Source organism: Sebastes fasciatus, chromosome 19 (genome assembly GCF_043250625.1).
Source record: "Sebastes fasciatus isolate fSebFas1 chromosome 19, fSebFas1.pri, whole genome shotgun sequence".
In the NCBI taxonomy this organism is placed as follows: Eukaryota; Metazoa; Chordata; class Actinopteri; order Perciformes; family Sebastidae; genus Sebastes; species Sebastes fasciatus.
In genome coordinates, this window is record NC_133813.1 from 23,288,400 (window position 1) to 23,304,765 (window position 16,366).

Here is a 16,366-nt window from a genome sequence, read left to right on the forward strand (position 1 = left end):
CAGAGAATAAAGACTCAAATTTGAGAAGCCTGAACCAGCAGATGTTTTCTTGATAAATGATTAATCTATATCAGGGTTCCTACACATTTTCCATTTCAAAATTCCTTACTTTTCCAGGCTCAAATTTCCAAACTTCTCGGTAGATTTTTCAGACCATATTAGACTTTGTGACTCGGAGTGCAGAGGATGCTGTGACAAGACTACAATGCTTTTGCCCTTGCATATGTTGGTCTTTTCGCATTTGGATTTTTATTTTCGATTGTCAAACCCTCAGAAAACTTGCATTTACCCATTGTGGCCGTTCAGTCCACAGCCCTGCGTAGAAAGTTGGACTGAGAGCTGTTCTGCAGGCTGTGACGTACAGGCGTAGAGGCAGCTCTGCGTAAGACGTACTACTTTTTGCCTTGCTTTCGACGACATCAAGCTCACTCTGGTCCACGCTCTCTATAACAGTGGTAAACATTTTGGCTGCACTGACTGCTCCAAATGCCATGAAAAACACTCTGCTTGTATTATCTATTTATTTTTAGAAATTCTGAATTTTATATTTTAGAAAACAGAAAAGGGGCAATAGTCCGGAAACAGAAATGTTCTTCCATACTCTCTTTTTTTTTTTACTTTCTCTTTTAAACATACTTATCCAGACCTGGAAATTACTAAAAAACAATACATTTCCATACTGAATAGGAAGCCTGTATAATGAACATTTTTGTTGATTGATTCTCTATTGATCGTCAAAATTAGTTACCAATCATTTCAGCAATAGGCTCCGTGGTTGGGTAAATCTTTAAAATATTTTTAACATACTGTATGTGAAAAGTCCTTTACACTTTACTTAATGTCCCCCATTTAGCATTTAAAGGTTGTATGAAAACATTTATTAAGTGGTTAATAACACACTATAAGGTAGTTGTAGGCAGATATACGTTTGTAAATGTATTTGTTAACAACTATAACTCCTCTTGTGGGCAACAACAGAATGCAGAGGTTAAAGTAAAATGTTACCAAATAAGTAAATATCACAACAACTATAAGACAATCTCATTTTACATTTTAGGCTCTATGGGCTACTTTAATGTATTTTCTTAATACTGACTTTCATTATTAAGCAGCTTCCACATGTTCTTCTATCTATGACCAAATCGTTACCCGCAAGCCAACAATTTAACCTAAATGTATATGAATTATTAACTTCTTCTTACGCCGAATTCGCACCAGAGCAGCGGCGAAGTGCGGCCTGTGGCCACCTGCCATGCAATGTCTATGAAAAGCTGTGGCAACCGCTCCAAAGCTCAGCGAGCTGTGGTAAAGTGTGTTCAAAATAAAAGTTTAAATTTTAGTGGCAAAGTGCGGCCAGAGTACCCGCAGCCAATTAGTAAACAGATTATGAATCATGTGACATGTTGATTTGTTCAGAGAACTCCTGGCTGCAGAAAAATTTAATTATTGTGGCGAGACCCACTTCATTGCTGCTTGGTGGGAATTTGGCGTTAACCTGTGCATAAATCAACATAATTGAATACTCCCACATTGAGAGCATCACTTTAACGACTCCACAAGAGAACTCCAACAAATGAGGTTCATTTTATTTATTATCATTTTACATTGGAAAAGCAACGGTCAGTTATCCCCCCCAACTGTACTTCCATTCACATATTGTAGCTCTTTATTTCTAGGTGATTAATGTTTATATTCTTACAAAACAAAAAAGATTTCAGACACAATCTGTACACTCCAAATCCAAGTCACACCCCCTCCCTTCAACCCATCTATGACAAATAACGCTAACATGGGAGCCAAATTTTTAGTGCAGTGTTGAAAACCTGTTCGCACACATACAAAATAAACAATCAACAAGTCGCATGTACATCTGTGAATTACATGCTTACTATGTGTCTGGACTCCTCACCTAAGACACGAGAGGACACATTAAGCAGGTGTGCATTGTAGGTAATACAAGGAAGGCAGGCGATTGAGGATAAAGTCGACACAGAACAATTTCACTTGGACTGCCGTGTCTTAGAAAACAAAAGCAGGAAATGGTTCAGTTCATAAAACCGCTCTCCAAAATAAGATTTACCAAAAAGGTGTGTAAAGGGGTGGGGGGGGGGAATTCAAGTTTTACACTCCAAGACGTCTCTCACGTGGAAGATTTTTTTTAGTGACAATGATGGTGTGCAGTGTTTTCATGGAAAATCTGGAAGGGCAACACCGAGGAGGACTCACTCATTCATTCATTCAGGATTAAAGAAAGAAAAATCAAGTAACGGGGTTGAAATGTTCAGTCCCCCTCCCTGCCCAAAAAGACGTGACATAAAAAGGTCCCATATTGTCCACTTTTTTTTTTATAACATTTGCCTTCAAATATCACCAGGACAAAAACATGTTTCACAATCAAATGTTTTAAATAAATATAGCTCCATTGATAGAATTTCTTCAAAAAAATAACCCTTAGAGCAAACTCTCACACAAGAGCACTACCCCCCCCCGCCCTCCCTCCCCGACACACGCATACCATAACCCTGCAGGTGCAAAAAATACAGTTGAAGAGACAGTTGTTTGTTAAAAACCAGCAAACTATGACGGACTGGAGGGATTTTAACCAGTTGATACAGGAGTGCCGAGAAGACTTTGGTACAGATAATCATCAGGCAGATATTGAAGTGTCTTGAGAACATGAAATAATTATTTTGTGATCACAAGAAAGCAGTTTGTTTCTGTGGGATACTGACAACGGCCTGTCAAAATACTAATAACACCCGGAACAGCTTTTTAAATAGCAACTGGAGGATTTTGAAAATGCAGATTTAAAAAAAGGGAAAAAAAGTAATAAATCCAGTTTTTTCAGGTGATTAAAAATTTGTACCTTGTCAAATTGATAGAAAAATAAAATAACTCAAACTTCTAGAAAAAAATTAAAGCCTTTATTTGGCAGCTACTTTTATTATAGAACAGTGAAAATATTTTTTAACCCACCAATTTATGATTAAATATGAAATTTTAAAACTGGCCCTTTTACGAAGAGAAAAGACGTACATCAACCCTGCCCATAACCCATGTTGACCATTTCTATGTCCTTCAGTACATATTGGCAGCACATACACACAAACATACAAACACAAGCATACGCACTCATACACACTCCCACACTCAATACTGGTAGTGTGATTCAATCAGTGAAATCTATCTGATGTGTGTCGTGGTTGGCTGCGTGGGGAGTACGACAAACAGGGAGGCGGCTAAGGTGTCGATGACCATGAAGACAGCAGCCGTGTGCACCAGAGAGGTCAGAGAGGGAGCAATACAGTGAAAAGGTCCATGTCCCATTGTACCAGCTGAACGACGGGTACTGCAGCCCCTGGGTCCCCCGTTTGCACAGACGTCACCACACCCTGCGGCCGGGTGGAGGAACAAAAGTGGATGACGACAACTGTCCGTGTTGTGGTCCAAAGAAGCTTGTCCAGTTCATCAACAAGATGACTTTTTTTCCCCTCTCGCATACAAAACCATAGCAGCAGGTAGAGCTCGAGGGTCTCCCTCCTCGAGAAAAATAATGAAAAAACAAAAATAATACCTTTCCCCCCGTCATCCAGCAAGCAAGCTATGGAGAATTACCAGTTCTGGGAAGTGGCAGATGTCTTTTTGCTTTATTCTCCTTCCCCCTCCTCCATCTTCTTACCCCCTGAATCCATCAAACAATCAAGCAACCAACATTGTCCTCTGTCGTTAGTCTCTTGTCTGCAATTTCCCCCCTTTTTTGCACTTCATCCCCCGCTCCCCTCCCACGAGTCTAACCCTATCCCTCCCTCCCCCGTTCTCCGAGGACAGAGGACCGATCATCGTTCGGGCTCCGACTCGAGGGCCAGCACCCGCTTGCGCTCGCGACACTGCTTCTTGTGGGCGGGCCAGTCCCTCTGTTGGCACTGGGAGCCACAGTAGCGCGCCACCTGGCAGCGACCGCAGATGTTGAACTCCCGGAGCTGTGGAAAGACAAGGAACAAGATCATGTTTGGCTCTTTCTATCTAATGTTGCTTAGTATTGAGATCCTAGGTAACAATTTTGCCAGAAGCATCAACCTCTGGGTGGGTTTAAGAGGGTAAAAATGTTTATAACTATAGTTTTCATCTCCCACTTATAAAATAATTAAAACAACTTAACTACACATTGAATTTAGAGCTGCAACAAGGTGTTTGTTGTCAACTATTAAATTCATTGCATCTTGGACTTTGGGAAACACCGATTGACATTTTTCACCATTTTCTGACATTTTATAGACCAAACAAGTAATTGATTGATCGAGAAAATACTGAGAAAAGATTTATCAACAATGAAAATAATCGTTAGATGCAGCCCTAATTGAATTGATTAAAATCCGACTATAAAATCATAAGGTCAACAGGAATGCCAGTTAGAGTACATACCCTCCTCTCGATGAGTGAACAAGGAGGATAATGACACTCATAGTATGTGCAGGAGCACTCCTCTTCCTCCACCAGCTCCCCGTTAGCGTTGTAGTAGCGTGTGCGACTCAGCTCCAGATACTGCTCCTCCACAGGGTCAGCCGGTACCTGCTGGATGGCCAGCCAGTACAGAGACTGCTCTCTGGACAAGTCAGATAATACAGAAAGAAATATTAGGCTTGTGTTACATGCTTAACAACAAATATTGATGAATAAGCTGCAAGAAACAGGCTGCAGGAAGCCTATTACTCTCAATATTGTTAAATAAATGGTCAGCTAACCAGAATACAAAATTATATTTAAATTTAATTTTTTTTTAAAAAAAATAAAAATAAAAATCATGTAAATATTAATTTTTTTCTGAGCAATTGCCCATATCTGTTTTGGTTTTCATGGGGAAAAAATCGTTGTCGTCAGGCCCAGGCTAAGTTAAGGCCTCAATGAATCAGACTGGCTTTGCCTACAGACAAAACATCCAGCTCGTGCAGTACTCTGCGTTCCTAGAGAGCTACAGAATCATCATAATTCAGTCTTTAGCATTAGTATAGCTGCACTCCTACCTCTGTTTGCTGGAGATCTCCTCCGGTTTGGGGCTCCAGCCCACTGGCACCAGTCGCAGGTTGTCTAGCCGGTTGTCCACCGTCACAGAGTTGATGTGGATCACTTGAAAACTGGGGGCAATGCCTCCTCTGTGCTTCTCCCTGGGTTAAGACATGTATCCAGATCATAAGTCAGCCAGTCTCTTACCAGTTATAAAATAATGACAGTTCAGTAAGAGGAGATCCACTGATGTAGATGTTGGATGTTGACCAATAGATTTTTAAAGGCTGATATAATAATAGTTTGGAGCAGGAAAAAGCCGAATAATTGTCTGATATCTTCTATCTACTTTTGCATACACCATTTTTAATAAATCTGTTTTTTGTCACTCCAAATTTAATCTTTTGTAAGAGAATATCCTGAAGTGGGATTTGGTGGATTACATCGTTGGAAAATGTTCTACTTATTTGCAATGGGCGATGCGCTGTTCTGTGGCTCACAGTATGAGTTGCCAGGATTACTTCTGTTCCATGTCTCGTACATTGTTAAATGCCACTCTTGCAAACCAAATAATGTTCGTGCATATCTCTCGGGTAAGGAAGATCCTTAAGTGTGCGGTTTCATGAATGGATGATTACGTGGCTGGATTATTTAAAAGAGAGGACGCTATATTGGTACAATAAGTAAATTAAAGTAACAGTGAGTGATATCTTTTCCTCCCTGTCTGCCTGTCTTGTATTTGGGATAAAGAGCTGATAATGCGTTTTATATTCGAGAGATAACTTTTTTCTCCCCCTCTTTATTGACTTTGTGTATGGAGCCTCAATGCGTAACAGTGATGTATGTCCCAGCGTGACTGGTGGCTGCTGTGCAGCCATCGGCCACTATCAGAGCGTAGTTCCACCGGTAACGATAGTTTGAAAAACGTCCTATTGGCTAAACCGATTAATCGATCTACCTTTAGTAGATGTGCAAGCAAAACTGCTAAAACTGCATTTTGGCTACTTCCTTGTTTATTTCAATACTTTGGTCTCGTGTAAGAAGAGCATAAATTATTAAGGCCACAAGCAGAGCATTTAGACTTTCTCTATGTCAAAAACAATATTTGCAAGTCACAATTTTCACTGTGGATCATGGGACAAGGCTCAATTTATACGCTGATAAACATGAGATAACATGATACAATTATATGAAAGATCAATAACAAGCAATTGTCAACTTCAAAGTTGTGAGATAAACAGTACTGGTCCACTGAACTAACAGAGTTCCTGATGATGTGAAGCTTTACTGATATCAGCAGAAACATTATTTTGGAGGACAGAGTCAGCTACGGAGAACCAGCCTGTATGTTTCTTAAGATGAAGAAGCACCGAGAGAGATGCAGCTGGTGCATCTCTAGGTTGTCTTCAGCATTCATCTTGCAATTTTAGCTATTTTTTTATCAGACTTTTCTGTTGCAACAATACTCATATCTGTATTCAGAGGTCCTATTCAGTGCGTTTAGGTTGATTATGATCAGAGGACCCCATCGAGGACACTTCCATTATAAGAAATGCTCGACTACACAGAGTGTTGAGTCCAACTGCTCCAACAGAAAAAAAGTGTTTACTCCACACCTGACATAATGAACAAAATACTTACCAGAGCAGCTCATGCAATGGCCTTCCTGCCCAGCGGCCTTTGCCAATGTCGAAAGCGTAGGCAAAGATCTTAGCTCCATTGCCATCCGCATCTACCTCCATGCGCGCCTGGAAATGGAATAACAATTTTTTAAACATTGGCACTATCAGAAAAGTGGAAATGGCAATATTTTCATAAACACAAGTTGCAGTCGTTTACCTCAAACGCATAGTTTTCCACAAGCGGTATGTCCTGCTCATCAATCAGTGTGTATTTTGTCTGAAATGAGAGAATATTTTCATGTTAACAACCACAACTGTTACAGGAGTAGCTGTCTTTTCATGGCCTGCTTTAGCACAACACCAACTTGTTAAAACCAACATTTTGGGAATGTTTACAAGGAACCCAAGGGGGAACAAAACAATGTGAGAGCAGGAGTAGGGGTGGGGGAAAAAACTGATTCACCTATGTATCACAATTTTGTTGTTGTTGCCAGAATTGATATATTTGCTTCATTTGAGTCTATGCGGAGGTAGAAGGAAGTTACCACTTTTATTGTTGTAGTCAGAGTAACGTGACGTCATATCTGTTCCATATCCGTCAACCAAAACAAACAGCAGCCAGTCGCAGTGAGCCGAAACGATAGAAGTACAAAACGGCAGAGGGTGTGCATGGATGCGACCTGCACTCTCACATGTTAAATCCAAATTTGTAAACACTACATATACAGTAAAGTATGGAAACACTTTGGGTTTCACACATTGCCAGGAAAAGCAGAGCTAGACATCATGGCTAAAGCTGCATGGTAACTCTGTCATGGACAGCTAACGTTCTCGTATTACGGTAACATCCGGTCAAGCCAGCCGTCACTCTCATCTCTGTGGTCAAATTGGCCGACGCTACAACTGTACAGCACCCATATACTGACAATGCACTCAAGCGGCCCCGATGGAGCTGACCATGACTTTATAAAGAGAACAGAGCTGACGGGAGAGCTAGCGACGGAATTGGCGAAGTTAGCGGAGGTATACATGTGTGACAATGTCCGGTTTTCAAAATAGGGTCTTAACAAAGGGAACTGTATATACAATATACATATATGTAAATAAGAGAAATAAGATTGATTGGATTGGACACCAGAAGTATAAAACATTACATGTCCCTTATAAATTAAAAAGAAAATATCATTAAATTGTAAAGCCAATGTCTTTATTCTTTGATTTTGGGGTTGCTGGATTTTTTTTATTATTATAAATAATACCTGACAACGACTGATATATTTGACTTCAGGACATCTCTGACTACATACATGCTGAAAATCAAAAATATTTTCCTAAGTCCCTAGAAGTCTATGATTCAACTTTTTTCCCATGGTCTAATGTTAAAAAAATATCACAAAAATCTCAATAAGTCATAATATCAAATCACAATACTCAAAAATCGCAATACACAAAAGACAACGTGAGAGCAGGATCCTATAAGCTCATAACTGATTACATGTATTTAAAAGTAAGCTTTCCCAAAGAGCTGTTTCAGTATTTTGAAACTTTCTACTCAAATAATTAGATATTAAATACATAAAATAACGACTTCAATCAGTGATCAGTTATAAAATAATTTGATGAGCCCCCTGTGTGTCTATTGCTGAACCACCTCCTGTTATTAAGCAATGGCTCCCAAGATCTTTGAGTTTAGTTACAAAGGCATCATGGCAACTTAATTACTAACCGTGTCCAACTTTTAATCAGTTAATAATGTGGCTTAATCAGTTCCAAATGTGGCTTTTTTTGGTGTATATATATATATATGTATATATATATTTCAAGTGTATATTTATGCACAATTTAACTGGTTTGCAAAGTCAAACAACACTACTTTGTGAAAGTGGCATGTTTGCAGAAGGCCACAAACAGTCACAAATGATAAGGTATGTCTAAACTCCTATTTAGTAATTTGCCCCACATGTGGCAGCTACAACACATACTGTACATAAACTTCATTGCACATGTCCACGTCATCAAGAGGGAAAACAAGCTCAACAACCTGATTTGAACCAATGTTTGGCACAGCTCTTTGTTTATGTTTTCGCTATGCTTCTTCTGTATGTAAATGTTTTTAATGTTTTCTGCTGTTACTATGTATACCGTCATTTTGAGAAAAAACAACAACAAAAAAGCTGATTTAAACCAACCAAACTCTCAGCTTCTTTTTTTTTGTTTTCTTACATCAACAACATCTGGACTCTAGATGCAACATCTTTCTAAAAGGGAGCTACAGAGTCACGTGTTGACCGTTTACCTGGACTCTGTTAGTAGGTGGGATTACAAGTGACACGTGACAAGATACCAACACAGTAGCCTCCACGTTCCACTGAGCATGGTACAAAACAGCGCATACCTAAAGGTCCAAACGTGCAATGTGACACTTTGTCTCGCCTGCCAGACTATTGTGTGTAGATCTTTAACAGCAGTGACATCATGTAAATAAGTTGTGTGTGTCTGCTGACTGGAGCCCAGAGGAGGAGCACTGTGTGTGTGACACCCAGCAGGTGGGCAACTGATTGGTTACAGCGCAAACAAAACGCTCTGCACACGGTCTATCCTGGGTGTGTGTGTCTTGTGTCCTCTCAGGTCATCTGGATCAGGTCTGCTTAGTGTCCCCAGAGTCAGAACTAAACATGCAGAAGCAGCGTTCAGTTTTTATGCACCAAATATTTGGAACAAGCTCCCAGAAACCTGCAGGACCAGCTCCAACTCTGAGTTCTTTTAAATCAAAGCTTAAAACGTTCCTGTTTGCTGCTGCTGCCTTTTATCAAACCAGATAATGATCTTATACTGCACTATAACTTTTACTCTTGTGTGTTATATTCTATTTTAGCTTCTATCCTAAAGCTTTTATTTTTAGCTTGTTTTTATTTTCTAATCTGTAATGTTTTTATGACTGTTTTAATTATGTCTTAATGTTCTTTTGCACTTCTTGAATGTTTATGCAAAGCACTTTGAATTGCCCTGTTGCTGAAATGTGCTACACAAACAAAGCTGCCTTGCCTTGTTGCCTTGTGACACCAGCAGCCAGCCAGCCAGGAGAATCTCACGACCATCATCCAGACATAGTTTAACGTCACAACACTGATTATGTAGCCCAAAAAACGATGCAAGTGTTCGGCCACAGATGTTGAGCAGTGTGTTGTGCTGCCGGTGCTTTGTCACGTTGCACAAAAGACTGAGTAGATGGAGCATGGCGATGGCTTCCTCATTAGCAGACACTCCACCGTGTAATCCAAATATAACACAGCTAGCATGCCGCTGCTAACTCTACCATTAACCGATAAATTGATATATAAATATATCACCCACCGTCGAAAACACATCTCCATGTCTACCCGACACCAGTACCAACACAATAAGACCGCCTGTGTTTACCTCTGTGGTGATTATTCCACCGTTCACCGTCAGCCAGCAGCTAACCTGCTATATGCTAGCTAGCGTTAGCTCCACACAGAGAGCCAGTCTGCCTCGGCCGGCTCCTCTAATCCGGTCAAACGCGGTTAAAATCGGTAAAGCTGTGCGACTCCCGCATCGGCAGCGGGTTGTTAAGCCTGAAAGCTGTTGCCTAGCACCGACACATCACCGCGGAAACCTTATTTTCTACCGTGTTTCGGTCTCCCCGCCGGGCCCTCCCATCCCCCGGCCGGCCGCCGCACATGGCCGTCCTCCCGGGCTCCAGCTCACCTTCCCGGCCACACGGCCGAGCCGCACGATGCCCAGCTTGAAGTCCGACATCAGGAGGACGGTGCAGTGGTGGCAGACAGAGGCCGTAGAGATCCAACCTTTAGGTGTACAACTCTCCGGGGCAGCCCCTCTAGCCCCGGTGAAGTGATGCCAGTTCGGGTGTTGGGTGTTTCGGCGTGACTCCGGATCTCTCCGGCAGCAGCCCAGCCTCACTGGGTGACACACCGCTGCTGCTGCTGCTGCTGGCGCAGGAAACAGAGCGAGCTGCTGAGGGGGCGGGACGAGACGAGCCACTGATCAACCGACCAATCAGAAGCAACGCTGAGGTTATTCTATTACGAAGCGTCTGATCTGTTGGCCAATAGGAAGCGAGTATTTCTGTTTCAGTTATTACGTCATATCACTCTCGTGACCACTTCCAGACATTTTCGCGCGAAATGTTTGATGGCTGGGTGGGAGATTACATATTACTGAATATTACTGAATATGTCTCAAATGTGTAGATATCATATTTACAGAGTAAGTTATATGTATTTGCAAATCGTTCCTGTATTTTTGGGGATGTGACTTTACGCAACACAAATACAAAAATACATGTTTGTGGATAGTGACATATTTGCAGATCATGGTACACATTTGTGGAATGTCTTCTGTGGGTTACAACTAATAAAGTCCAATAAAAACTTCCATATCTCAGTGGCCTAGAAGCATCTCCCACAACACTGTACTATAGAAATATTATATTTGGTTGCTATGATTACAGTGACAAAGACAGTAATGCATTTTTTCTTATTAATTGAATTTTAATTCTGGCGAAGTTCCACATACACAAGTGTAAATTTACCAAAAAAAAGCCTAATTTCTTTGTATTTATGAAAGAAATGGATCTATATCTGTCAACAATTTCTTCCTCACAAAACAAATAGCAATGAAAACAATGAATGTATGCAATATCTTTAAAGTCTTTAAAGTGAAATTATTGTCATACTCTCGCGTGTTCTTTTTTATTTATTTATTTAATTATTTTTTATTTTATGTTGGTTTTGTTTCATTTCTGCTGTCCTTTTATGTTTGGCACAGCTCTTCGTTTATGTTTTCGCTATGCTTCTTCATATGTAAATGTTTTTAATGTTTTCTGCTGTTACTATGTATAGCCTACTGTAATTTTGAAATAAAAAAAAAAGAAAAAGAAAAAAAAGCATTTCCCACATAGACAGTCCACCATTATAAAAGACACATCTATGAAACTGTTGATAATCTCAAACTACAAGCTAGCTCGATTATCAGTCTTTGTATTATGAACTTTTAATCCATGATTTTATATTTGTAAAACTTTCCCAGAGCCTAGAAAGGTTATATGTATTTGTATGACGTCATTGTAATAATATAAACTCCATGGGCTGAGTTCAGTGGTGTTTAACATCACAGCGTATAATGTTTGCTATGCTATAAATTAGGCTTGATGATGCAGGACCATTGACTATTGTACATGGTGTATATCAACATGAGAATCTTGCACCTACGCTGGCAGACCCACAAGGCAAGGAATAATGATAGAAAATGATAGCCTACATCAAGAAAGGTGTATCATTATCAGATATGTGCTTAGTGGTGTACATTAAATAGTTATTGTATAACAACAACAGTTTCAAATTTAACCACAGGTAATAAGTATATTAGATATAGCCCTTTTCTGTCATTTTACACGTAATTGATGATGATACTTTTTTCTTTGTAAGTCAATGCAATTACAGTTAAAGTTCAGCATTTTTCCACATAGATGTGTAGGTCTCCGTGTTTAAAACAGTAACAGCATGTTTAAAAACAAGTAAATATTGATTTGGGTAAAATGATTAATTAATTCATTTAAATAAATTGTAAAAATGTGTAAGGGTTTAGAACATTACGATAGAAGTATATGATGGTCATTCTCATGCTCTATTATGTCTCATAAGTTGTTGCAGCAATTTTTGGGTTGATACCATTTGTTACACAGATTTGGTGCTAAATTTAACAATTTTTTACCACTCGAGAATTGATCAAAATGATCAATAATCCCTCCAAAATACCACATTAAGACACCATGACCTTGAGGAACACCATAGAAAAAGCCATGCTGTGATTTGGTATAAAAAACTTTTTACATTTGGAGATTTCTGCAAGAATTGCATTTTTCAGAGATTAGATGGTGAGCACTTCTGTTGTAAACTGCTCAGAAACCCCCTTATTGTCTTTCTACCTAGGAAAGCCATCCATCCTCTGAATGCCTTTGGTCTCTAGTTTGTGGCTGTAAAGTTTCATGAGGCTGTGATTATCCTAGATGTCACCACAGGTCATTTTATACAGAGGTCAAATTTTTAAAAATGGTCTCACTATATGAAATGGATACTATGGTGACAAACATCACACATAAATACAGTTGGGCTCATTGAATCCACAAGAGTCTCAGCTTTACAGTGATACACATTTTATGTGATTCCAAGACTGTTTATGGACCCCAGTATGCAGAATTATTTAGATACATAATTTTAGAATAGGCAAAAATAACATATTTATACTGCTTCCAAAAAACTGGATGTGATTATCATAAAGTGGGCATGTCTGTAAAGGGGAGACTCGTGGGTACCCATATAACTCATTTTCATTCACATATCTTGAGGTCAGAGGTCAAGGGACCACTTTGAGTTTTTCCTCGCCAGAATTTAGCCTAACTTTGGAACATTATTTAGCCTCTTTCCCGACACGCTATCATGACATAGGTTGGTACCAATGGATTCCTTAGGTTTTTTAGTTTCTAGCTCTAAAATTGAACGTGCTACAGCTTCTCAAAGACTGTAAAGTTGGTCGGGATCATCCGCGGGTCTCAGAGGGTTAAAGGAATGTACGACAAATGATTTCATCCCCACACACTCTGATTCTCATATGGTAGCAAACTGGAGGATGTTTCAAATTGCGTTCATTACTCTAAATAATCTCCAGGGCCTGATGCAGTTTCATCACCAGCATCTTCTGTCCAAACACATCTGTCTGGTGATAAAGATGACTTTCAGTTCAGTTACTCAAGTGAGTGAGCACCCTCTGGAGATCAGGAGCAGTATTACAGAAACGTTTTTGGAAAATTGTAAATTTTGAAGAAGTTTGAGAATAAATAAAAAAATATTTAGAATTTTAGGGGGAAAATGTTGATTTGAGATATTTTCAATCATGCCTTTAAATTACAGGTTTTTGCAATACAGTTACAGAGTTTACATTGTGTACTTTGTTGAGTTGTTCAAGTTCCTCAGATTATGAATGCGTTGTTACCGTCAGGTGAAATACTTCTAATCAATAGTTGGTCTTTTGACTTTTTAGAAATGCAAAGTTTTCACTCAACACAACAATATTTTATTAATTGGTGAAGTTGTGATGATAGCCAGTGTTTCCTTACAAATTGTATTCCCCTCGTATACGGCAAAGAATCAAAAAACATCCCAGCACTCATTTACTTTAGCTCATGAATTAAAGTGCATGAAACGGTAAAGCTACAAAACACAAGTGGTGAAGTAAAATAGAAGGATCACAGGAAGGCACAATAAAAGTGTGTCTTAAGAAGAGTCTTAAATGAAGTGATAGATCTCCTCTGGACAGATCATTTGCATTATTTAATATTTTTCTGTTTTGTTGTTTTCCAGTTCTTACGATATGTAAAAAGTATTCAGTTCTTTCTTCCACAACAAGCTTAGTGCACGGAAATCTTTTGTTTCTTTCATGATGTGAACATCTTGTGTTTGCTAGTTTTCCCCACTACAAAACAGCTTTTTATGTTGTAAACAATGGCAGCACTGTGCCTCTGCTGTTCCCATTTCAAAGTGAAATGTGTGGAAACCCACCTTGTCTGAGCCAGAAGGCATGACTCTCTTCTGTCAATCACTCCTATCCAGTTACGCCTGGAGCTGGGAGGAGTGGGAGCTGTGTCGTTCCTTGTGCGGATTTGGATTTCTTGAGATTACATCAGCCTTTTACTTTCTTTTGATAGAAAACTCTTGTCCTAATTTCCTCTTCAAGAATTCAACAGGAAGTTAACAGGAAACTTTTATTATTGGCATCCACTGGTGAAAGCTAACACATGGGTAGAAAAGGATACAAATAAACTACTAAAATACTTACAGTTAAAACAATATGTCACACTGACAAATTAAATGAACATTAATGGAAATTATCTTTCAATAACATAAATATATCAAGTCAGCACAAGAACTAAAGAACAGCACAGTAAATTAATTAATTGTTCTAGCCTCTCATTTTACATGGCATTATCACATTGTAAACAGTGCTATTAATTTACCTATATCAATAGGTTAATTTAGCATATTTCATGGTTGCACCCTGGTGTTGCTTTAGCAATGAAGACATAACTCTTTTTTAACTGAAAGGGGCCGGGACATTTGTAAGGGCAGCATCTTTCCAAAAGTATTTGAGGTTATTCCCTCTGGATTCCAGACAGTGGGTGTTGCTCACTATATATTGCTAAACAGGGCCGTGTCTGAGGTGTGGCTGCAACTCTAATCCCAGGGCACGCATATGATGAAAGTGTGTATCTATCACACCTATCCACCCTGGAAAATAGTATCTAGTAAACATGGGGGGTAATTCTAAATGAAAATACCTGGATATTTATTTAATATGAGACTGCTATAATAGCAAATAAAATACCCAAAATGGTCAAAAACAAAGTCATACACAAGTAAAAAGCCCTAATAAAGAAAAATAGTCCCTTTCACAATATGGCTGGATGACATGTTTATCAAATTTCAGTAGAGTTGAATCATTTCACAGAATTCTGCTGTTTGGAGTGTTGACTTCAAGAAAATGTTAATCATAAACTATACAACATAAGGAATTAAAGTTTTTGTTTTACATGTGAAACGTTTTACCTGATGTGAAGTATAACAACACATTTAATCACATTGAATATCAATGTGGTTATTTTTAATGCGGTTTTGCAGACCTTTTTCACAGCAAAAGTCAGACTTTTTTGACCACATAACTTACATTTGTAACTGTTATAGATGAAAAAAAATCAGAATTTGTTCTGAATTAATAATAAATCAACATGTAGGCATGTTTTATCACTTTATTTGCAAACATCATTGATGCAAGAAAACTTACAAGAAAACAACCTATTTTTACTTGACTGTTTTCTTTTTATTCATATTTAAATGTTGGAGGCAGCCTGAGATCTAAGATTTTCATTGCCAACGACTTCTTCTCTGTAATTGTTGTGCATATGACAATAAAGAACTTGAAACAATATCATAAAACATTATATATCCTACTAAAATGTTGTCTTGTCCTTCAATAAAAGTTTTCTACGTCATTTACAGGAATGCAGGTTGAAATCCTGTGATTTTAATTTTCATATTGAGATGAGCTGCTCTTTAATTTAAAAGTTGAAACAAGCTTGTTTAGTAGTTTAAACTGCAGCAAATCATCCAAATGTATGTACTCATCATAATATAAAAGTGGAAACAAACTTGTTTGGTAGTTTAAACTATAGCAAATCATCCAAATGTATGTACTCATCATAATATAAAAGTGGAAACAAGCTTGTTTAGTGGTTTAAACTGTAACAAGTTATCCAAATGTATGTACTCATCATAATATAAAAGTGGAAACAACCTTGTTTGGTAGTTTAAACTATAGCAAATCATCCAAATTTGTGTACTCATCATGTTTTCCATGCAAATCTTTACCTGCAAAAATGGGCTAATAGTAGTAGAGCAAAAGTACCTGCACTTCCCACTGAAATATCGTTGAAATACAGTTACAGAGTTTACATTGTGTACTTTTAATTGGTAAAGTTGTGATGATAGCCAGTGTTTCCCAACATATATACGGCAAAGAATCAAAAACATCCCAGCACTCATTTACTTTAGTTAATGAATTAAAGTGCATGAAATGGTAAAGCTACAAAACACAAGTGGTGAAGTCAAATAGAAGGATCACAGGAAGGCACAATGAGAGTGTGTTTTAAG

General features: G+C 38.6%; 1 protein-coding gene across 1 annotated transcript; it reads right to left on the reverse strand.

Moving 5' to 3' along the window:
• Positions 1–1,574: 1,574 nt before the first annotated feature.
• Positions 1,575–10,648, reverse strand: zmynd19 (zinc finger, MYND-type containing 19). Its single transcript, XM_074617460.1, has 6 exons — positions 10,353–10,648; positions 6,841–6,900; positions 6,643–6,749; positions 5,022–5,162; positions 4,423–4,603; positions 1,575–3,980 (listed from the first exon to the last, which is right to left on the reverse strand). Exons 1-6 carry the CDS (start codon positions 10,401–10,403, stop codon positions 3,837–3,839), a joined length of 684 nt encoding a protein of 227 aa, XP_074473561.1. The 5' UTR covers positions 10,404–10,648; the 3' UTR covers positions 1,575–3,836.
• Positions 10,649–16,366: the final 5,718 nt, after the last annotated feature.

Coding starts and splice junctions, on each gene's coding strand:
- zmynd19 (XM_074617460.1), bottom strand. CDS start 10,403: ATGTCGGACTTCAAGCTGGGCATCGTGCGGCTCGGCCGTGTGGCCGGG. Junction 6,901..10,352: donor TCGGCCGTGTGGCCGGGAAG/GTGAGCTGGAGC, acceptor CTCTCATTTCAG/ACAAAATACACACTGATTGA. Junction 6,750..6,840: donor TGGAAAACTATGCGTTTGAG/GTAAACGACTGC, acceptor TTCCATTTCCAG/GCGCGCATGGAGGTAGATGC.